This window comes from Bubalus bubalis, chromosome 20 (genome assembly GCF_019923935.1).
Source record: "Bubalus bubalis isolate 160015118507 breed Murrah chromosome 20, NDDB_SH_1, whole genome shotgun sequence".
In the NCBI taxonomy this organism is placed as follows: Eukaryota; Metazoa; Chordata; class Mammalia; order Artiodactyla; family Bovidae; genus Bubalus; species Bubalus bubalis.
Genome location: NC_059176.1, coordinates 35,579,160 through 35,602,137, shown reverse-complemented (window position 1 = coordinate 35,602,137; position 22,978 = coordinate 35,579,160). Strand labels below are relative to the sequence as shown.

Sequence of the window (22,978 nt, the reverse complement as noted above, 5' to 3'; positions counted from 1 at the left end):
CGCCGAAGAATTGATGCTTTTGACCTGTGGTGTTGGAGAAGACTCTTGAGAGTCCCTTGGACTGCAAAGAGATCCAACCAGTCCATTCTGAAGGAGATCAGCCCTGGGATTTCTGTGGAGGGAATGATGCTGAAGCTGAAACTCCAGTACTTTGGCCACCTCATGGAAAGAACTGACTCATTGGAAAAGCCTCTGTTGCTGGGAGGGATTGGGGGCAGGAGGAGAAGGGGATGACATTCCAATAAAAATTTATAAATAACTTGAATAAATTTACCCATGAAAGTATTATACTCTAAAATCTGTAAAACACTGATTGAAGGAATTTGAAGACAATTCCAATAAATGGAAAGATATTGCATGTTCAGGGATTGAAAAAGCTATTATTACTAAAATGAGTGAACTACTCCGAGCAACCTACAGTTAAGGCAATATGTATGAAAACACCCATGTCATTTTTCAGAAGTAGAACAAATAGTCCCACAAATAATTCATCTGGAACAACAAAAGACCCCATAGAGGCAAAGCGATGTTGAGGAAAAAGAATGAAGATGGGGTTATCAGGCTTCCTGAGGCTTCCGGGGTGGCTCAAATGGTAAAGACTCTGCCTACAATGCAAGAGCAGGGGTTCTATCCTTGGGTCAAGAAGATCCCTTGGAGAATGGAATGGCTATCTCTCCAGTGTTCTTGCCTGGAAACTTCCAGGGACAGAGAAGCCTGGTGGGCTACCGTCCCTGGGGTTGCAAAGAGTCAGACACAACTGAGCAGCTAGCACTTTCACTGTTCATCATGCTCCCTCAATTCAGACTACACTATAAAGCTAGTGTAATCACAATGGTATGAAAGTGGCACAAAGCAGACACATAGACCAATGGAACAGAATGGCGGGCCCAGAAATGAACCCACACGTGTAAGGTCTATTTATATCACAAAAGAGGCAAGATACATAAAATAGAGAAAAGACAGTCTCTTTGATAAGTCATTTTGGCAAAACGGGACAGCTACACATAAAGGAATAAAATTAGAACATTTTCTCACAGCATACACGAAGATAAACTCAAACTTATTCAAGACCAGAAACGATTAAATTCTTAGAAGAAAACACAAGCCGTACACTCTTTGGTCAGGTCTTAGCAATACTTTTTTGGCTATTTCTCCTCAGGCAAGGGAAACAAAAGCAAAAAAGAGCAAATGGGACCTAATCAAACTTCAAAGCGTTTGCACAGCAAAGGAAATCATTAACAAAACAAAAGAGAAACCTACTGAGTAGGAGAAACTATTTACAAATGATATGTCTCATAAGTGGCTAACATTTAAAATATATAAAGAACTCATACAACTCATATTAAAAGAGAAACTAACCCAACTGAAAAATAGGCAGAGCACAGGGGATTATACTCAGTAACCTGTGATATACCATAATGGAAAAGGATATAAAAAAGGATATATATGAATAACTGAACCATTTTTCTGTGCAGCATAAATTAACACAGCATGTACATCACCTATATTTCAATAAAAGTAATTTTTTAAATGGGTAGAACATCTGAATAGACATTCTTCCAAAGAAGACATGAAGATGGCCAACAGGTACATAAAAAGATGCTGAGTTCAGTTTAGTCACTCCGTCATGTCCGATTCTATGCTACCCCATGAACCGCAGCATGCCAGGCCTCCTTGTGCATCACAAACCCCCAGAGTCCACCCAAACCCATGTCCATCAAGTCGGTGATGCCATCCAAACATCTCATCCTCTGTCGTCCCCTTCTCGTCCTGCCCTCTATCTTTCCCAGCATCAGGGTCTTTTCAGATGAGTCAGCTTTTCACATCAGATGGCCAAAGTACTGGAGTTTCAGCTTCAACCTCAGTCCCCTCAGTGAACATCCAGGACTGATCTCCTTTAGGATGGACTGGTAGGATCTGCTTGCAGTCCAAGGGGCTCTCAAGAGTCTTCTCCAACACCACATTTCAAAAGCATCAATTCTTTGGCACTCAGACTTCTTTATAGTCCAACTCTCACATCCATACCTGACTACTGGAAAAACCATAGCCTTGACTAGATGGACCTTTGTTGGGAAAGTAATGTCTCTGCTTTTGAATATGCTATCTAGGTTGGTCATAACTTTCCTTCCAAGGAGTAAGTGTCTTAATTTCATGGCTGCAGTAACCATCTGCAGTGATTTTGGAGCCTTGAAAACAAACTCAGCCACTGTGTCTTTTGTTTCCCCGTCTATTTGCCATGAAGTGATGGGACCAGATGCCATGTTAGTTTTCTGAATGTTGAGCTTTAAACCAATATTTTCACTCTCCTCTTTCACGTTCATCAAGAGGCTCTTTAGTTCTTCCTCACTTTCTGCCATAAGGGTGGTGTCATCTGCATATCTGAGGTTATTGATATTTCTCCCGGCAATCTTGATTCCAGCTTGTGCTTCTTCCAGCCCAGCATTTCTCATGATGTACTCTGCATATAAATTATATAAGCAGGGTGACAATATGCAGTCTTGACAAATGCCTTTTCCTATTTGGAACCAGACTGTTGTTCCATGTCCAGTTCTAACTGTTGCTTCCTGACCTGCATATAGATTTCTCAAGAGGCAGGTCAGGTGGTCTGGCATTCCCATCTCTTTCAGAATTTTCCACAGTTTATTGTGATCCACACAGTCAAAGGCTTTGGCATAGTCAATAAAGCAGAAATAGATATTTTTCTGGAACACTCTTGCTTTTTCCATGATCCGGTGGATGTTGGCAATTTGATCTCTGGTTCCTCTGCCTTTTCTAAAACCAGCTTGAACCTCTGGAAATTCATGGTTCACGTATTGCTGAAGCCTGGCTTGGAAAATTTTGAGCATTACTTTACTAACGTGTGACATGAGTGCAACTGTGTGGTACTTTGAGCATTCTTTGGCATTGCCTTTCTTTGGGATTGGAATAGAACTGATCTTTTCCAGTCCTGTGGCCACTGCTGACTTTTCCTAATTTGCTGGCATATTGAGTGTACCTGTCGGGAGCCGCGTTAGGCATTACTGACAAAATGGAGGCACGGCCCCAATCCCCTCTCCTAGTCCCGCAGGCACAGACCTGGGATGAAGGAGTTAGGCCTTGTGATTCTGACTTGTTCTTTCTTTTCTTCGGTTGAGTTGGCTGGAAAGAATGTTAAGGTGCTTATTGTTCTTAAGAGAAGCATGAGAAAGCACAGACCCTTCTGCAGTTGTGCCCAGAAAATAATCTATAAAGTAACCATTGACATTTGTTCAAGGATCTTTACAAAGAATGTTACAGGATGAGCACATAGGCCACAGCTTGAGGCCATGGGAAGGACTGTTATCTGAGACCTGTTTGTGAAGGCAATGTTTATGGCAAAGGAAGTTTGCTGAGTTTAGGGTTTAGGAATAGTGGAGAGTGAAAAAGTTGTCTTAAAGCTCAACATTCAGAAAACGAAGATCATGGCATCCGGTCCCATCACTTCATGGGAAATAGATGGGGAAACAGTGGAAACAGTGTCAGACTTTATTTTTCTGGGCTCCAAAATCACTGCAGATGGTGACTGCAGCCATGAAATTAAAAGACGCTTAGTCTTTGGAAGAAAAGTTATGACCAACCTAGATAGCATCTTGAAAAGCAGAGACATTACTTTGCCAACAAAGGTCCATCTAGTCAAGGCTATGGTTTTTCCTGTGGTCATGTATGGATGTGAGAGTTGGACTGTGAAGAAGGCTGAGCGCCAAATAATTGATGCTTTTGAACTGCGGTGTTGGAGAAGACTCTTGAGAGTCCCTTGGACTGCAAGGAGATTCAACCAGTCCATTCTGAAGGCGATCAGCCCTAGGATTTCTTAGGAGGGAATGATGCTGAAGCTGAAACTCCAGTACTTTGGCCACCTCATGCGAAGAGTTGACTCATTGGAAAAGACCCTGATGCTGGGAGAGATTGGGGGCAGGAGGAGAAGGGGATGACAGAGCATGAGATGGCTGGATGGCATCACTGACTCGATGGATGTGAGTCAGAGTGAACTCCAGGAGTTGGTGATAGACAGGGAGGCCTGGCGTGCTACGATTCATGGGGTCGCAAAGAGTTGGACATGACTGAGTGACTGAAGTGAACTGAACTGAACTGAAGAATAGCTAGAAGCCTTTTTAGGATTTCTGTTTTGTTCCTAATCTTAGGGGAAAAGCTTTCAGCTTTTCACTGATGAATGTGATGTAAGTGGTGGGTCTGTCATGGAAAGTGAAAGTGTTAGTCATTCAGTCATGTCCGACTCTCTGGGACCCCATGCACTGTAGCCCACTGGGCTCCTTTGTCCATGGAATTCTCCAGGCAAGAATACTGGAGTGGTAGCCATTCCCTTCTCCAGAGGATCTTCCTGACCCAGGGATTGAACCTGAGTCTCCTGCATTGCAGGCAGACTTTTAATGTCTGAGCCACAAGGGAAGCCCTATGTGGATCTGTCATAAACAGCCTGTATGTTGCTGAGATATATTTCCTCTGTACCAAGTTTGTTGAGAGTTTTTATTCTGAATGGGCTCAGACAGTAGAACCTGTATTGAGTCCACTGTACCACTGTACAATCATAGTGTCCAGCACTTAGTAGGTGATCTACCAGCATTTGTATTGATAAATGAAAAATGTGCTTTTCAGTCCTACTAAGGACAGGAGCCCTTTCTAACTCAAAAGGCCCCAGCTGACCAGCAGGGAATCTTGGCCCAGTGACCAGCTATGACTAAAGGGACAGGATGAAAGGTACTCTTTCAAACTAACCAAACTGATCGCTTGGATCACAGACTTGTTTAACCCAATGAAACTATGAGCTGTGCCATGTAGGGCCACTCAAGACAGACAGGTGGAGACTTCGGACCAAACACGGTCTACTGTAGAAGGGAATGGCAAACCACTTCAGTATTCTTGCCGTGAGAATCCCATGAACAATATGAAAAGGCAAAAAGATATGATACTGAAAGATGAACTCCCCATATTGGTTGGTAACTAATATGCTACTGGAGAAGAGTAGAGAAATAGCTCTAGAAAGAATCAAGAGGTTGAGTCAAAGTGAAAACCATGCCCAGTATGGATGTGACTTGTGATGGATGTAAGATCTTGCTAGAAAGTACAATATTGCATAGGAACCTGGAATGTTAGGCCCATGAATCAAGGTAAATTGGAAGTGGTCAAACAGGAGATGGCAAGGGTGAACATTGACATTTTAGGAATCAGGGAACTAAAATGGACCAAACAGGCAAATTTAATTCAGATGACCATTAAATCTACTCCTGTGGGCACGAATGCCTTAGAAGAAATGGAGTAGTCCTCATAGTCAACAAAAGAGTCCAAAATGCAGTACTTTGGTTCAATCTCAAAAATGACAGAATGATCTCTGTTTGTTTCCAAAGCAAACCATTAAATATCACAGAAATCCAAGTCTATGCCCCAGCCACTAATGCCAAAGAAGCTGAATGGTTCTATGAAGACCTACAAGACCTTCTAGAACTAACACCAAAAAAAGATGTCCTTTTTATCATGGGGACAGGAATGCAAAAGTAGGAAGTCAAGAGATACTTGGAGTAAGAAGTAAGTTTGACCTTGGAGTACAAAACGAAACAGGTCAAAGGCTAACAGAGCTTTGTCAAGAGAACGCAGTGGTCCTAGCAAGCATCCTCTTCCAACAACATAAGAGACGACTCTACACATGGATATCACCAGATGGTCAATACTGAAATCAGATTGATTATGTTCTTTGTAGCCAAAGATGGATAAGCTCTATACAGTCAGCAAAAGCAAGACCAGGAGCTGACTGTGGCTCAAATCATGAACTCCTTATTGCAAAATTCAGACTTCAGTTGAAGCAAGTAGGGAAAACAGGTCATTCAGGTATGACCTAGATCAAATCTCTTAAGATTTTACAGAGGAAGTAACAAGTAGATTCAAGGGATTAGATATGATAGATAGAATGCCTAAAGAACTATGGATGGAGGTTCATAACATTGTACAGGAGGTGGTGATCAAAACCAACCCCAAGAAGAAGAAATGCAAAAAGGCAAAATGGTTGTCTGAGGAGGCCTTACAAATAGCTGAGGAAAGAAGAGAAGCAAAAGGCAAAGGAGAAAAGGAAAGATACATCCATCTGAATGCAGAGTTCCAAAGAATAGCAAGGAGAGATAAAGCCTTCTGAAGTGATCAATGCAAACAAACAGAGGAAAACAATAGAATGGGAAGCCTACAGATCTCTTCAAGAAAATCAGAGATACCAATGGGAACATTTCATGCAAAGATGGGAACAATAAAGAACAGAAAAGGCCTAACAGAAGCAGAAGATACTAAGAAGAAGTGGCAAGAATACACAGAAGAACATTATAAAAAAGACCTTAATGACTCAGATAACCATGATGGTGTGATCACTCACCTAGAGACAGACATGCTGGAGTACAAAGACAAGTGGGCCTTCAGTTCAATTCAGTTCAGTTGCTCAGTCGTGTCCAACTCTTTGCGACCCTATGGACTGCAGCACACCAGGCCTTCCTGTCCATCACCAACTCCTGGAATTTATTGAAACTTATGTCGATTGAGTCGGTGATGCCATCCAACCATCTCATCCTCTGTTGACCCCTTCCCCTCCTGCCTTAATCTTTCCCAGCATCAAGGTCTTTTCCAATGAGTCAATTCTTCGCATCAGGTGGCCAAAGTATTGGAGTTTCAGCTTCAACATCGTCCATCCAATGAATATTCATGACTGATTTCCTTTCGGATGGACTGGTTGGATCTCCTTTCATTCCAAGGGACTCTCCTGAGTCTTCTCCAACACCACAGTTCAAAAGCATCAATTCTTCGGTGCTCAACTGTCTTTATAGTCCAACTCTCACATGCATACATGACTACTGGAAAAACCAAAGCTTTGACTAGAGAGACCTTTGTTGGCAAAGTAATGTCCCTGCTTTTTTAATATGCTATCTAGGTTGGTCATAACTTTTCTTCCAAGGAGCAAACGTCTTTTAATTTCCTGGCTACAATCATCATCTGCGGTGATTTTGGAGCCCCCAAAAAGAAAGTCTGTCACTGTTTCCATTGCTAAGTTGTTCCCATTCCTAAGTGGGAAACATCACTATGAACAAAGCTAGTGGAGGTGATAGAATTCCAGTTGAGCTATTTCAAATCCTAAAAGAGGATGCTGTGAACGTGCTCACTCAATATGTCAGCAAATTTGGACAACTCACCAGTGGCCACAGGACTGGAAAGCTTTAGTTTTCATTCCAATCCCAAAGAAAGGCAATGCCAAAGAATGTTGAAACTGCCACACAATTGCACTCATGTCACACACTAGCATACTCACACACTAGCCCCAGGATGTGTCTTGGTGTCTAGAGGGTGAGGCGGTCCCCAGGTCCCAGATCTTCTGCAAACACACTTCTCCCCAGATCCAAGCAAAGTAGACTGTCATTCTCACCTTAAAGGAAGCTTTCTTTGTCTTTGGGTCCCCCATACATAGCTGGATGGTGTTGGTGTAATAGTAGTGTAAGTGGGACTCACACATTTGATCCTCCTGCATGATCAGCTTTACCTCCTGCAGTGAGTTAGGGTAGGTGCCTATGGTGTCCTTCCCCCAGCCACAGCCACACTGCACGTCTGTCCTGGCTTCATGCAGGCCATGGCCCTGGGCAGGCGGAGCTGCCTCACAGCTGCAGTCTTCTTGGCCTTTCTCTCCAGCTATGGGAAGAGGCAAGAGTCTGGCTCAGCCAGTGGTCCCCAAGCCTGGACAGGGCAGTGACGTTGATGTGTCTCCCCTCTCTCCTGAGCCACAGGGACTGGTTAGGCAGCCAGGATAGGAGGGACGAAAGGGCAGGAGATCCTGGGAGGGCAATCTGATCCCAGGAGGGCAGGGCCATAGGGGAGTTTTCCTTGCCTGCAGTAACATGATGTCGTTGGAGAAGTTGTTAGGATTATAGTCTGGATGGCGGATGACCCTCCTCACCCGGATGACCTGCTGTGTCCTCTCCTGCTGTTTGATGTTGTGGGCTCCCAGGGTGACGATGATTGAGCTGCTCAGAGACCAGAGCAGAGGTGTGGGGATCATGGGGTCACTGGAGATACAGCCCAGGAGCTGTGACAGGCAGCTGAGACCAGGGCAGGGCAGCAGCTGAGGGGGAATTGAGGTGACAGACGGTCCTGGGGCTGAGTGACTCTGAGCCCTGTGCTTCTCAGGGACATGAGGGCAGGGCTCTGGGGGCTTTCTCAGCAATATTGTGAAGTGACTCTGAATTTGGGTTTTGGCTCTCACTGCACACTCTCATCCTTCTCTGATGCTGTATTTGGCCAATGTGGGTCAACTCTTCTCAACCTGTCTCTTGTTCTTACCTCCGACCCACTGACCTGAAAACCTTTCTTGTCCTGTTTCTCAGCTTTTCATCACCCTAGTCCTGCTCATAAGATGGCTTGTCTGATGAGCTCTTGTGGTCCTGATTTCCAGGATCCTGGGGTGAAGGAGGGGTACCCCTGGGCTCAGCTCCTGGGGAGAGGATGGGTCCCTGTCCAGGCCTCAGGTAGGGTAGGCTGGCTACTGCCCCTCACCTTTCTCTGAAGCAAGCAGCCATCAGAACAAAGTCTTTTTGTGTGAGAACACCACCACATCTCTTCCAACTCTTCTCATCCAGAAAGTGAACCAAAGCCATATAAGGGCGGGAGTGGGGCTTGGCCTCGTGGCCCCCAATGATCTCCTCTGAAAGAAAAGGCTGAAAGATGGGGAGATGGGAGAGGCTATGGTTAGAAGGGAGGTTCGTGAACGTGGCAGTCAAGGTGGGTTGACAGCGCCCAACGGACACTAGGGAAGAGTCCCCCAGGTTCTCACTGTGGTGGGATAACCTTTTCTGAACTCCAAACCTCAGTATTGTTCTCCACATCCTGAGTCACACACACATATGGAGGGGCCTGAGACTGCCTTCCAGAGGGTGGAGCCCAGAAGATCGTGGATAGGACCCCCTGATGAGCCCTCATTCTCATGGAGTCTTCTAGACCCCTCTGAGCCTCTGCTAACATCCTGATTGGTGCCGTTTTCTGATAATCCACCTATGAGTTTATGGAGTTGGGTTTTCAAAAATCCTCATGTCCTAGGGCATAACGCATCCCACGATCTCAGTAAACATCTGTTGACTGGACACCTGAATGGCCTGCAATTAGCTTTTGGCTGAGGTTTTGTGGGGATAGTACTGGTGGGATTTAAGACCACAGGGTTGGGGGAGAACATGCCAAAGACACTGGGGCAGAAAATGAGCTGCTTAGGGCCTGGGGAAGAGTAACGACACCCAGAGAGCTTTGGGTGCTGCCATCTAGCCATTTCTGACCAGTCACACCCTGGGCTCCTCTCCTGGGCAGGAGTGAAGGGCGGGGAAACTGACATGTTACTCTGGTTCTTAAGCTGGGTCCACTGAGAACTCCCGCACTGTGGATGGTTTGTCTGACTTGTCCTTTCCTGGCTAGAGTGAGGAATTTTCCTACTTGTGCTTTGTAGCTTCACATCCTCCAGCAAATGCACAACCCACTTTACCAGTGGTGAGAGAGAGGCTAAGAGCTACAAAAGCTTTTAGTGAAAGCTTGCTTCCTACCACCCATCCTTGCTGAATGTCTATGAAGCATCGAACTTGTAGTCTCAGTTGGGATGGGAGCTGGTTCAGAAATTGGAGCTGAGCAGAAGGACCAGGACTTGGGGAGGTTTAGTGAGATGGGCTACCCTGTCAGGAATGGGGACGGTCACTCACCTGTCCCAGCCCAGGAGGCAGAAAGGCCATAGGGAGCAGGAGTGGCTGCATCTTCCAGAAGATTTGCCCAGGTCAGAGCTGCTGGGGCTTCTTCCTTCCAGACACAAAGCACAGGGGAAGGATGCAGGGGAGGCTCAGTGCCCCCACAGACCCCTCAGAGCTGGGCTCCCCCCAGCCGGGTGTGAGCATGTCACATGTGCCCATGTTCTCTGCTGTGGGATAGGTGAGAACGACACAGTCACCACACTTGCATCCCCTCTGCTGAGTCACAGAGCAAGAGGAACAGCAAGAAAGTGGAGGCTGTGTTGCAGCCAGGGGAGGAGCTGGATCCCCAGAGGCCCTCAGTGACTGAATCAGGAGGGTCTGCATTTCTCCCCTCTTGGGTCTTCTTTGATTCTGGGGAAAGCATGAAGAATTACCCAACAGGTGAGGGTCAGGGATTCAGCGACTTGGCTCCTGTACTTGGGAAGCTCAGGGGCTGGAGGAGACCTCGAATCTGCAGGCAGAGGACACGTACGCGAGGAAAACGGCGTGGGGCTCTGCTTGGGGCCAAGGGTGAGGCAGAGACTGCACTTGCTCTAGGAGCAGAGAGGCCTGGACTCAGCCAAATGGCCCAAAGAGCAACCCCATTTCGTATCTTGCCAGGGTTCCAGCCTCACAATTTTGGAGGATTTAGAATCTCCTGTTTAAATATAAGTATTCTGTAACCAAGAGAGCCTTTCTTATCTGAAAATTTTGAACATAAAGTCCTGGACTTGATATTCACCGAACCAGAAAAAAACCATCACCAGATCCTTTGGCAATGAGGGACATGGTTGGGTTGTGCTGAGGTATCCAGCGCCCCTGAAGCTGAGACGGAGGCTGTCCCACCCAAATCAGGGTGTTTGTGAGTCAGGAGGGGCTTCCTCTCCAGAAATGCTGGTGACTGGTGAGTGGTGAAGGGGAAACAGATGCCCGTCATCTAATACTTACTCCCCACTAAGTATTCCCTGTCCAGAGCCCAGAGAGCCATATATCTGCTGTCTCTGGGCCAGGCCATCCTAAACATGTGCAGATGACCCCAACACCTTCAGCAGTATGAGGACAGAAGAAAGAGGAATGGAAAGAAGGGCATGAGGAGATCTAAACAACCCAATCCCAAGGGAGTTGAAGCAAGAGCATCTTATGAATAAATAGAAAAATAGTGGAAGGAAATATGCTTAAGCATTAATGATGATGATCGGGGGTGGTGGAAGTGCACTTCATTTACTTTTCTTAGCCGTATGTTCTGTATTTATTTGTCTTTCTATGATGAATGGGCAGAGGAGCCTGGAGGGCGACCGTCCATAGGGTCACAAAGAATCCGACACGACTGAAGCAACTTAGCACACTTGCACGCACCATGTTGCATATATTCCATTATGAGGAATATATTTTGATGAATATGTGTTACTTTCTACCAGAACACATTTTGCAATAGCTGAAGCTCACTCTCCATTCAAATGTTCAGCAAACCACTTCTCTTAAGCCCTCTCTAAACTGCATGTCTTAAAACTGAGGTTGCTCTTCTGAACCTTGCATCAAAACTTCAGCAATTGATTAAAAAAAAAATACAGGAAGAAACGTATCAAATAACTATAGGCTATAGATACTCTTTGAAACTTTAGGATGCCTTGAAACCAATGATTTTCTTTAGAGTGAGTTTCCTTTGGAGATAAATGTATTTATGTACAAACACAGGTGGGAATGATGAACGTCGGAACGGCTGGCTCAGCCCAAGGTGGAAGAGCTCCCTCAAGGTCACTTGGGGCTGAAGGAAGATGTGCCCTCAGGACACCAGAGGCTGTACAGGGCCCTGGGCCCAGGACTCTAAGACAAGGCTGTGACAGGCACTCAAGCCAGGCCTAGGAATACTGAAGGTCTCCTGAAACTTTCTCAGGCTTCTGAGCTCTGCCTGCTCTGATGCAGGGAGGAACACTGCATGAGGTGAGCTACACCTTTGTAAACCTCCCCCATTTCTGTTAGGGTGGACAAGTGCCCCTCTGCCTCAACCCTCAACCTCATGTGGCCCTCCTTCCAAATCTGGATTCTCTTCTTTTCCCCCAGGGCACTGGGATTTGGGGGGGAGGGGAGTAGATGTGGACGAGGAAGAAGGTGTATGGATGAGACACGAGGGTTGTCAAGAAGAGGGTCGGGTAGTCCTGAGAGGAGTCTCTCTGCTCTGATGGAGCTCATGGTTAGCCTGGAGAGGGAGCTGGCACTGAGGACGTGTGAGTGGAGGGAGCTGGCTATCAGTGCAGCAGGAGTTTTTATTCCAGAGTTGGAACAGGGTGGTGTATTGGAGGTGGAAGCCAGTAACAGATCAGAACTATAAACAGGTCAGACACAGCATTTGCTAAATGAATATGTTTAGGTAAGTAAAGGACGAATCCATGATTTCTGCTCAAGAGATGGAAGTTTATTAAGTTTCAGCCAGCCTAGCTTCTAACCACTTTCCCAGTGCCTCCATCCCAGGGAAGATGGACAGATCAGTCCTTGGAGAAACCTCAATCTGGTCCCTGAAGTTCGTACTGTTTCATTGTTTTTTGGATCCAAGGCAGAAATCTTGAGATTCTGGTGAAGACCCGTGGAGGTGTCCCATCATCTCTTCCATAGGACACAATGCCCTGGGCCACACCATTACACACAAGTGGGCCCCCGGAGTCACCCTGTGGGCAGAGAGGGCAAAGGCTGAGCTCACCTTCTTCGGATCTGTTCTCCCTGCCACCCTGTGGTGGGTGGTCCCTCTTAGGGGCCCTGGCTGATAAAAGGGTCTTGTTGGTCCTGAGGTTTCAATCTGGCCCTGACAATCCGCCTCCTCCCACAGGAAGCCTCTGCCCATATGTGACTTAGAGGCAATGTCCATCCCCCAGGGACCCCAGACAGAGACTGGACAGGAGGACAGGCTGGGGACACAGGACAGAGCTCGTTCCCATGGCCCCGGATCCAGAGACCAAGGCTTTGCATGGATAACACTGGAGAGCTCACCTTAAAGGAACTCTTCCTCTTTCTCGGGTCCCCTACACATATCTGGGTGGTGTCATTGTAATTTTTGTAGTGAGAGGTGCATTTCTCGGCCGTTTGGACTTCAAGCTCCACCTCCTGTAGTTTATTTGTGCAGGACATATGCACATCAAGACGCCCCCAGCCAGCCACACTGCATAGCATCCCTGGATTCACCGTATCCCAGTCCCTGGGCAGACTGATGGGGCTCACATCGGTGGTCACGTGTGCCTTTCTCATCAGCTGAAAGCAGAGAGGAAAGGCATTCTTACCCACTGATGGCCCATAGAGACTGCAGGACAGTCATGGGGTTGCCTTCTTCACAGCCCTGGGACCACAGAAGGGGTCATACAGGAGGAGGGTCTGGAATGAGGTCATGGGGGATGCAGAACCCAGGAAGGAAGTGTCCTGGAGTCAGTGCAGCCACGTGTCCCACCTGCAGTAACATGATGTCGTTGGCCCCAGTCTCATCATTATAGCGTGGGTGGGGAATGGCTCTTCTCACTGGGATGACCTGCTGGGACCTCTCTCGTTCTTTGATGTTGTGGGCCCCCAGGGTGACGTTGATTGAGCTGCACAGAGAGCAGAGAGGGAAAGGGAGTCACAGGAGAAACGGTCCAAGAGCCGGGAGGAAAGAGCACAGCTTGGGACAGGGCCAAACTTGGGGCGGGGCAGGGGGAGGGTATGGTGATTTCTAGGCGGTGGGCGCTGGGGCTGAGCATCTCTAAACTGTCTGCTCCCTGGCAGCCTGGGCAGGGTGGCAGTTCCTGAAGTCCACGGAGGGTGTTCAGTCCTGCTCGAGCTTGACTGTCTCTAAGGAAACATGAATTTCTCACATTTGCACTGTGGGCTCCAGGCCACAACCTTGGCTTCCTTATGTTCCAGGTTTGACCAGTCCCTTCTCTCCATGCACGACTGGCATTGACTGTCCCTCCCTCCCCAGTGCTCCCCTGTCCTCTGAATAGCTTCCTGTGTTACCTGGAGGCACAGGTCTGCAGCTGCTAAGAGGGCTCCCCGGGAGGGCTCCACAGAGGGGCGGGGCCGCACTGCTCCTCACCTTCCCAGGCAGTGAGCCGCTGTCAGCACGAAGTCCTCATGCACGAGGAAACCCCCACAGCAGTGAGACTCCCCTGAAGTCTTGAAGAGAAGAAACGCCATGTAGGGACGGGAGTGTAGCTCGGCCTCGTGGCCCCCGATGATTTTCCCTGAAAGAAAGATTCCAGCCTGCCCGCTGTGCTCATGGAGCCAAAGTTTGAACAGGGGAGATGGGATCAAGGTTTCCCTGAGTTCAGAAATTCTCTTAGATGGACCAGGCCCAGCTGTGCATGAGAGTAGCGTCTGGGCAGGACTGTTCGTGTGGGGTGGGACTGGGCCTCTGAGGGTGGGACCGTCACTCACCTGCCTCCCTGGTAGGAGACAGAAGGGCCACCAGGAGCAGGAGCAGCAGGACCATCTCTGCAGGAAAGCTGCCCAGATCTGAGCAGCTGCTACTTCCATGTGGCCTTTTAACCAGTGTCTCCGCCTATGTTGTGGCTTTATCACTTGAGATTTCTCTGAAGCCTCACACCTCTGTCTGACCTGGGGTCTGAGTGGAGTGTGTGCTTAGTGGTCACCACAGAAGCACCCATAAGCTCTTGGCTTAGTGCCATCACTCAGCAGAAAGCAAGAAAATCACTACAAGTAGAGGTAGTGAGACGTTGTATCAACAAATACCAGATCTTTGAGCCCCAGCATTCTGGGTCCCATGATGAGAGATTCATGACATAGAATGTCTTCATTTCTGTGGTTCTCTTTGGTCACCAGGGTGAATGTGTATTAAGGCCTCTGTATGAGAAATTTGGAGGTAAGATCTCTCACTTCTGGTGGAGGAGACAAAACCGTCTTGGTCAAACAGGATGGTGAGAACCGTGGTGTGGTATATACAGGATGGTGTGTGAGAGTGATGCTGAAGAAAGATTATTCCAGTTATTAAAGACTGAGTATTTTTTTTTTTTTTCAAAACAGCAACATTGTTTTAGCCATGAATCTGCGTTTTGGTCAGGATCCAGTGTGGATAGCATTCCTCTGCTCCTCTTGGTATCAGGGAGGTTTGAAGCCTGGATGCTGAATTACTTGACGTCTCGCTCACACAGGCCCAGTGGATGGTGCTGGCTGTTCACTGGGCATGTTGGTTTCTCTCCATGAGGCACCTCAAGTCATCTCTGTTTCTGGGATGGTCAGTCTCCCTCACACATGACATGTTGTTGGCTTTCTCCCAAAGAAGCATCTGCTAAGAAACAAGCCAGGCACAAGCTGGGCTCTTTTAATTACCTGACTTTTGATGTCCTATGGCATCTATTCCACCATATCCCTCTGTTTGAGGCAATCAAGAGGTCCCAGCAGATTAAAAAGGAAGGGCCCTAGATTTCATCTCCCAGCGGGAGTGTTGCAGTCAAGGAAGAAGAGGCTGTGGGATGGGAGTTCCACGTGAAGTGAGAGTGGGTGCCAGGGAGGCAATGCAGAATTCCCCCACCACTACCCAGAGAATGGCATTCTGATGTCCCTATACAAGTTGCTAACCAAATTATCCTGGCCATGTCCCAATAATGGAAAAGGTGGAGAGAGTCATAAAATTGAAAACATCATGGGACCTTAAACACCTTGATCTCAAGTCTCTTCTAAAGCAATGAAACCTTTGATTAAGAAACAAAGCCCACTGTCAATATGGATTCTGGCAGGGGAGCCACAGGTAACCAGGGCATGTTGTCCAAGCCAAGCCCACGTCGGGTGAGCATGTGTCCACACCTGGCCTCTCTCCTGTGGGGACACACTTCTCACCCTACACCCTGCATTGGGCATCCTGGATCAGGTAACAGAATACAAGTGAGGCGGAGATTCAATGTCCACGTGGGATAAGGAGGGTGTTCACACAAGGGATGGGTGGTTTCTGAGCAAGGGGGGTTTACGGGCCTTCTCGGGGGTGGGGGCAATCAGGTGGGATTTATCAGACCAGGACAAATAAGGTGAGGTGGGCATTGGTAGGAAGGGGCCACCTAATGTGCGTCACCAGATCCTGGGGCGCGGGGATCAGGGGATGCCCTTGGGGATGATGGGTGAGAGATCGGTTATATATATATATCTCTGCACATGCTGATCAGTCAACTTATTCAGGCTACTGAGCTAGGTTTTTCACTGAGGATTAGATGATGATTGTGGCATCAGTGTTAACTTCCTGGGTCTGAAGGTTGGATGGTGGCTACGTATGTCCTTGGTTGTACGAATTACGTTCTATAGTATTTGAGAAGCAATAGAGTGCCGTTTCAGTAACTTATACTAGCAAACGGTTCTGGAGAGGAAAACTTTTTGCATCGCGATTGCAACTTGTCTATGAGCTTGAGATTGTTTCCAATGTAAAAGGAAACCTGTACCTTTCACATATATAATAATAACCTGTTTTAAGATATAATTTAAAAGAAAATCTGTTACAGAAGTACCAAATATAGGTATGAAGCTGAGGAAAACCTTAACCAGAATTGTGAAAAACCTATTCATGCAAAATGTTAAACTGCTTCTGAAAAACACAAGAAGTTTTTAGAAATAGCAAGATTTTCTTAGTTCTCAAATAGAATAGATCTACACCAAAAATGTACTGATTCTCTCAAGTTAATATATGAATATGTTTATAAAAATCATATATATAATGTGATTTTTAAAAGAAAGCTATTGAATTTTTTCTCCTAGTGTTCCACAAGTTCTAGATAATTTCTAAAATTTAAGTGGAAAATAAACATGAAAGAATCACTAGGGAAATTTTGTCCAAATGAAAAATGTGTAATAAGGGAGAAGGTTAGCCTATCAGAGCTAAAAACTATGAAAGTTCTTGTTGGAACACAGTGTGATTTATTCTCTGTTCTTCTGCCCTGCTTTTCTGCTCCATTTTGTGATGTCTCATTTTGGCTTCTTTATTGGCTTTCCGTTATCTATCTACCTATTATTTTAGTTGTTACACTGAAGGATATGCCCTCAGCCTCCCCTGTGGCTCAGATGATAAAAAACCTGCCTGTAATGCCGGAGATCTGGGTTTGAGCCCTGGGTTGGGAAGATCCCCTGGAGAAGGGAATGGCTACCCACTCCAGGTTTCTTGCCTGGGAAATCCCATGGACGGAGGAGCCTGGCAGCTGTAGTCTATGGGGCTGCAAAGACTCAGACGGGACCGAGCAGCTAATGCTTTCACTTTGTTTTTCACTCATATGTGAACCTCGTATGGTATATTTTCACTCGACTTCCTTCTCACCCTTTGAGTTATCTTTGTCATGCATTTCACCACTATATGCCTCATATACTATTTTGCCTTAAATCGTCAATAATCGATGTAAGAAACTGATATAAATTCTTTTCCATTTGGTCACTTTTTAAAAATTAGAGTATAGCAACTCACAGTATTAGTTTCTGCTGTACAATGTCGTACCCCATATTTTTATAGTTTATACTCCATATAAAGTTATTATATAGTATTGACTACATTCCCAGTGCTGTACATTATATTCATGTATCTTATGAACATTGACATTTTAGGAATCAGGGAACTAAAATGGACCAAACAGGCAAATTTAATTCAGATGACCATTAAATCTACTCCTGTGGGCACGAATGCCTTAGAAGAAATGGAGTTGTCCTCATAGTCAACAAAAGAGTCCAAAATGCAGTACTTCAGCTCAATCTCAAAAATGACAGAATGATCTCTGTTTGTTTCCAAGGCAAACCATTAAATATCACAGAAATCCAAGTCTATGGCCCAGCCACTACTGCCAAAGAAGCTGAATGGTTCTATGAAGACCTACAAGACCTTCTAGAACTAACACCAAAAAAAGATGTCCTTTTTATCATGGGGACAGGAATGCAAAAGTAGGAAGTCAAGAGATACTTGGAGTAACAAGTAAGTTTGACCTTGGAGTACAAAACGAAACAGGTCAAAGGCTAACAGAGCTTTGTCAAGAGAATGCAGTGGTCCTAGCAAGCATCCTCTTCCAACAACATAAGAGACGACTCTACACATGGATATCACCAGATGGTCAATACTGAAATCAGATTGATTATGTTCTTTGTAGCCGAAGATGGAGAAGCTCTATACAGTCAGCAAAAAACAAGACCAGGAGCTGACTGTGGCTCAAATCATGAACTCCTTATTGCAAAATTCAGACTTCAGTTGAAGCAAGTAGGGAAAACAGGTCACTCAGGTATGACCTAGATCAAATCTCTTAAGATTTTACAGAGGAAGTGACAAGTAGATTCAAGGGATTAGATATGATAGATAGAATGCCTAAAGAACTATGGATGGAGGTTCATAACATTGTACAGGAGGTGGTGATCAAAACCAACCCCAAGAAGAAGAAATGCAAAAAGGCAAAATGGTTGTCTGAGGAGGCCTTACAAATAGCTGAGGAAAGAAGAGAAGCAAAAGGCAAAGGAGAAAAGGAAAGATACATCCATCTGAATGCAGAGTTCCAAAGAATAGCAAGGAGAGATAAAGCCTTCTGAAGTGATCAATGCAAACAAACAGAGGAAAACAATAGAATGGGAAGACTACAGATCTCTTCAAGAAAATTAGAGATACCAATGGGAACTATTCATGCAAAGATGGGAACAATAAAGAACAGAAAAGGCCTAAGAGAAGCAGAAGATATTAAGAAGAGGTGGCAAGAATACACAGAAGAACATTATAAAAAAGACCTTAATGACCCAGATAACCATGATGGTGTGATCACTCACCTAGCGACAGACATGCTGGAGTACAAAGACAAGTGGGCCTTCAGTTCAATTCAGTTCAGTTGCTCAGTCGTGTCCAACTCTTTGAGACCCTATGGACTGCAGCACACCAGGCCTTCCTGTCCATCACCAACTCCTGGAGTTTATTGAAACTTATGTCGATTGAGTCGGTGATGCCATCCAACCATCTCATCCTCTGTTGACCCCTTCCCCTCCTGCCTTAATCTTTCCCAGCATCAAGGTCTTTTCAATGAGTCAATTCTTCGCATCAGGTGGCCAAAGTATTGGAGTTTCAGCTTCAACATTGTCCATCCAATGAATATTCATGACTGATTTCCTTTTGGATGGACTGGTTGGATCTCCTTTCATTCCAAGGGACTCTCCTGAGTCTTCTCCAACACCACAGTTCAAAAGCATCAATTCTTCGGTGCTCAACTGTCTTTATAGTTCAACTCTCACATGCATACATGACTACTGGAAAAACCAAAGCTTTGACTAGAGAGACCTTTGTTGGCAAAGTAATGTCTCTGCTTTTTTAATATGCTATCTAGGTTGGTCATAACTTTTCTTCCAAGGAGCAAGCGTCTTTTAATTTCATGGCTACATTCACCATCTGCGGTGATTTTGGAGCCCCCAAAAAGAAAGTCTGTCACTGTGTCCATTGCTAAGTTGTTCCCATTCCTAAGTGGGAAACATCACTATGAACAAAGCTAGTGGAGGTGATAGAATTCCAGTTGAGCTATTTCAAATCCTAAAAGAGGATGCTGTGAACGTGCTCACTCAATATGTCAGCAAATTTGGACAACTCACCAGTGGCCACAGGACTGGAAAGCTTTAGTTTTCATTCCAATCCCAAAGAAAGGCAATGCCAAAGAATGTTGAAACTGCCACACAATTGCACTCATGTCACACACTAGCATACTCACACACTAGCCCCAGGATGTGTCTTGGTGTCTAGAGGGTGAGGTGGTCCCCAGGTCCCAGATCTTCTGCAAACACACTTCTCCCCAGATCCAAGCAAAGTAGATGTCATTCTCACCTTAAAGGAAGCTTTCTTTGTCTTTGGGTCCCCCATACATAGCTGGATGGTGTTGGTGTAATAGTAGTGTAAGTGGGACTCACACATTTGATCCTCCTGCATGATCAGCTTTACCTCCTGCAGTGAGTTAGGGTAGGTGCCTATGGTGTCCTTCCCCCAGCCACAGCCACACTGCACGTCTGTCCTGGCTTCATGCAGGCCATGGCCCTGGGCAGGCGGAGCTGCCTCACAGCTGCAGTCTTCTTGGCCTTTCTCTCCAGCTATGGGAAGAGGCAAGAGTCTGGCTCAGCCAGTGGTCCCCAAGCCTGGACAGGGCAGTGACGTTGATGTGTCTCCCCTCTCTCCTGAGCCACAGGGACTGGTCAGGCAGCCAGGATGGGAGGGACGAAAGGGCAGGAGATCCTGGGAGGGCAATCTGATCCCAGGAGGGCAGGGCCATAGGGGAGTTTTCCTTGCCTGCAGTAACATGATGTCGTTGGAGAAGTTCTTAGGATTATAGTCTGGATGGCGGATGGCCCTCCTCACCTGGATGACCTGCTGTGTCCTCTCCTGCTGTTTGATGTTGTGGGCCCCCAGGGTGACGATGATTGAGCTGCTCAGAGACCAGAGCAGAGGTGTGGGGATCATGGGGTCACTGGAGATACAGCCCAGGAGCTGTGACAGGCAGCTGAGACCAGGGCAGGCCAGCAGCTGAGGGGGAATTGAGGTGACAGACGGTCCTGGGGCTGAGTGACTCTGAGCCCTGTGCTTCTCAGGGACATGAGGGCAGGGCTCCGGGAGCTTTCTCAGCAATATTGTGAAGTGACTCTGAATTTGGGTTTTGGCTCTCACTGCACACTGTCATCCTTCTCTGATGCTGTATTTGGCCATTGTGGGTCAACTCTTCTCAACCTGTCTCTTGTTCTTACCTCCGACCCACTGACCTGAAAACCTTTCTTGTCCTGTTTCTCAGCTTTTCATCACCCTAGTCCTGCTCATAAGATGGCTTGTCTAATGAGCACTTGTGGTCCTGATTTTTAGGATCCTGGAGTGATGGAGGGGTACCCCTGGGCTCAGCTCCTGGGGAGAGGACGGGTCCCTGCCCAGGCCTCAGGTAGGGTAGGCTGGCTACTGCCCCTCACCTTCCTCTGCAGTGAGCAGCTGTCAGAACAAAGTCCTTTTGTGTGAGAACACCGCCACACCTCTTCCAACTCATCTCATCCAGAAACTGAACCAAAGCCATGTAGGGGCGGGAGTGGCGCTTGGCCTCGGGGCCCCCAATGATCTCCTCTGAAAGAAAGGGCTGAAAGATGGGGAGATGGGAGAGGCTATGGTTAGAAGGGCGGTTCGGGAAGGTGGCAGTCAAGGTGGGTCGACAGTGCCCAACAGACTCTAGGGGAGAGTCCCCCAGGTTCTCACTGCAGTGGGATAACCTTTTCTGAACCCCAAACCTCAGTATTGTTCTCCACATCCTGAGTCACACACACATATGGAGGGGCCCGAGAGTGCCTTCCAGAGGGTGGAGCCCAGAAGATCACGGATGGGACCCCCTGATGAGCCCTCATTCTCATGGAGTCTCCTGGACCCCTCTGAGCCTCTGCTAACATCCTGATTGGTGCCATTTTCTGATAATCCACCTATGAGTTTATGGAGTTGGGTTTTCTAAAATCCTCATGTCCTAGGGCATAACGCATCCGAGGATCTCAGTAAACATCTGTTGACTGGACGCCTGAATGGCCTGCAATTAGCTTTTGGCTGAGGTTTGGTGGGGATAGTACTGGTGGGATTTAAGACGACAGGGATGGGGGAGGACATGCCAAAGACACTGGGGCAGAAAATGAACTGCTTAGGGCCTGGGGAAGAGTAACGACACCCAGAGAGCTTTGGGTGCTGCCATCTAGCCATTTCTGACCAGTCACACCCTGGGCTCCTCTCCTGGGCAGGAGTGAAGGGTGGGGAAACTGATAAGTTTTCTGGTTCTTAAGCTGGGTCCACTGAGAACTCCGGCACTGGGGATGGTTTGTCTGAGTTGTCCTTTCCTGGCTAGAGTGAGGAATTTTCCTACTTGTGCTTTGTAGCTTCACATCCTCCAGCAAATGCACAACCCACTTTACCAGTGGTGAGAGAGAGGCTAAGAGCTACAAAAGCTTTTAGTGAAAGCTTGCTTCCTACCACCCATCCTTGCTGAATGTCTATGCAGCATCGAACTTGTAGTCTCAGTTGGGATGGGAGCTGGTTCAGATTGAAGCTGAGCAGAAGGGCCAGGATGTCGGGAGGTTTAGTGAGATGGGCTACCCTGTCAGAAATGGGGATGGTCACTCACGTATCCCAGCCCGGGAGGCCGAAGAAAGGCCATGAGGATCAGGAGTAGCTGCATCTTCCAGAAGATTTGCCCAGTTCAGAGCTGCTGGGGTTTCTTCCCTCCAGACACAAAGCATAGGGGAAGGAAGCAGGGGAGGCTCAGTGCCCCCACAGACCCCCCAGAGCTGTGCTCACCCCAGCCGGGTGTGAGCATGCCACTGTGCCCATGTTCTCTGCTGTGGGATAGGTGAGAACGACACAGTCACCACCCTTGCACCCCCACCGCTAAGTCACAGAGCAAGAGGAACAGCAAGAAAGTGGAGGCTGTGTTGCAGCCAGGGGAGGAGCTGGATCCCCAGAGGCCCTCAGTGACTGAATCAGGAGGGTCTGCATTTCTCCCCTCTTGAGTCTTCTTGAATTCTGGGGAAAGCATGAAGAATTACCCAAAAGGTGAGTGTCAGGGATTCAGTGACTTGGCTCCTGTACTTGGGAAGCTCAGGGGCTGGAGGAGACCTAGAATGTATGGGCAGAAGACACGTGCGTGAGGACTATGGTGTGGGGCTCTGCTTGGGCCGAGGGTGAGGCAGAGACTGCACTTGCTCTAGGAGCAGAGAGGCCTGGACTCAGCCAAATGGCCCAAAGAGCAACCCCATTTCGTATCTTGCCAGGGTTCCAGCCTCACAATTTTGGAGAATTTAGAATCTCTTTTTTAAATATAAGTATTCTGTAACAGACAGCCTTTCTTATCTGAAAAATTTGAACATAAAGCCCTAGACTTGATATTCACTGAACCAGAAAAAAACCATCACCGGGTCCTTCAGCAACGAGGCACATGGTTGGGTTTTGCCGAGGTATCCAGCGCCCCTGAAGCTGAGACGGAGGCTTTCCCACCCGAATCAGGGTGTTTATGAGTCAGGAAGGGCTTCCTCTTCAGAAATGTTGGTGACTGGTGAGTGGTGAAGGGGAAACAGATGCCCGTCATCTAATACTTACTCCCCACTAAGTATTCCCTGTCCAGAGGCCAGAGAGCCATCTATCTGCTGTCTCTGGGCCAGGCCATCCTAAACATGTGCAGATGACCCCCACATTCTCAGCAGTATGAGGACAGAAGAAAGAGGAATGGAAAGGAGGTCATGAGGAGCGCTAAACAACCCAATCC

The 22,978-nt window shown here is 47.1% G+C and overlaps 2 protein-coding genes across 4 annotated transcripts in view; both read right to left on the bottom strand.

Moving 5' to 3' along the window:
* Window positions 1–7,318: 7,318 nt before the first annotated feature.
* LOC112580835 (granzyme H) lies at window positions 7,319–9,925 on the bottom strand. The gene is made up of 4 exons (XM_025271223.3): window positions 9,735–9,925; window positions 8,551–8,711; window positions 7,816–8,021; window positions 7,319–7,689 (listed from the first exon to the last, which is right to left on the bottom strand). The coding sequence occupies exons 1-4, from the start codon at window positions 9,783–9,785 to the stop codon at window positions 7,319–7,321; spliced, it is 789 nt and encodes a 262-aa protein (XP_025127008.3). The 5' UTR covers window positions 9,786–9,925.
* A 2,208-nt stretch (window positions 9,926–12,133) lies between these two features.
* Window positions 12,134–22,978, bottom strand: part of LOC112580795 (duodenase-1) — a 45,437-nt gene continuing 34,592 nt past the window's right edge. Inside the window, exons 1-5 of one of the 3 annotated variants that reach the window (XM_045163803.1) lie at window positions 14,154–14,512; window positions 13,813–13,960; window positions 13,192–13,327; window positions 12,741–12,998; window positions 12,138–12,421 (exon numbers count right to left, since the gene is read on the bottom strand). In XM_045163803.1, the coding sequence (XP_045019738.1) occupies window positions 12,260–12,421; window positions 12,741–12,998; window positions 13,192–13,327; window positions 13,813–13,960; window positions 14,154–14,208 (759 nt within the window). In that variant the 5' untranslated portion in view covers window positions 14,209–14,512 and the 3' untranslated portion in view covers window positions 12,138–12,259. Of the gene's footprint in view, window positions 12,422–12,740; window positions 12,999–13,191; window positions 13,328–13,812; window positions 13,961–14,153; window positions 14,513–20,660; window positions 21,109–22,978 lie in introns of those variants that run through there. The other 2 variants (XM_045163802.1, XM_045163804.1) reach the window with 2 other exon arrangements.

What these genes read in the sequence shown, in the direction of transcription:
- LOC112580835 (XM_025271223.3), bottom strand. Translation starts at nt 9,785, where the DNA reads ATGCAGCCACTCCTGCTCCCTATGGCCTTTCTGCCTCCTGGGCTGGGA. An exon ending in TGCCTCCTGGGCTGGGACAG is followed by an intron (nt 8,712 to 9,734) that starts GTGAGTGACCGT and finishes CCCATCTTTCAG; the next exon opens with CCTTTTCTTTCAGAGGAGAT. An exon ending in CCAGGATCTCCTGCCCTTTC is followed by an intron (nt 7,690 to 7,815) that starts GTCCCTCCTATC and finishes CTCTTCCCATAG; the next exon opens with CTGGAGAGAAAGGCCAAGAA.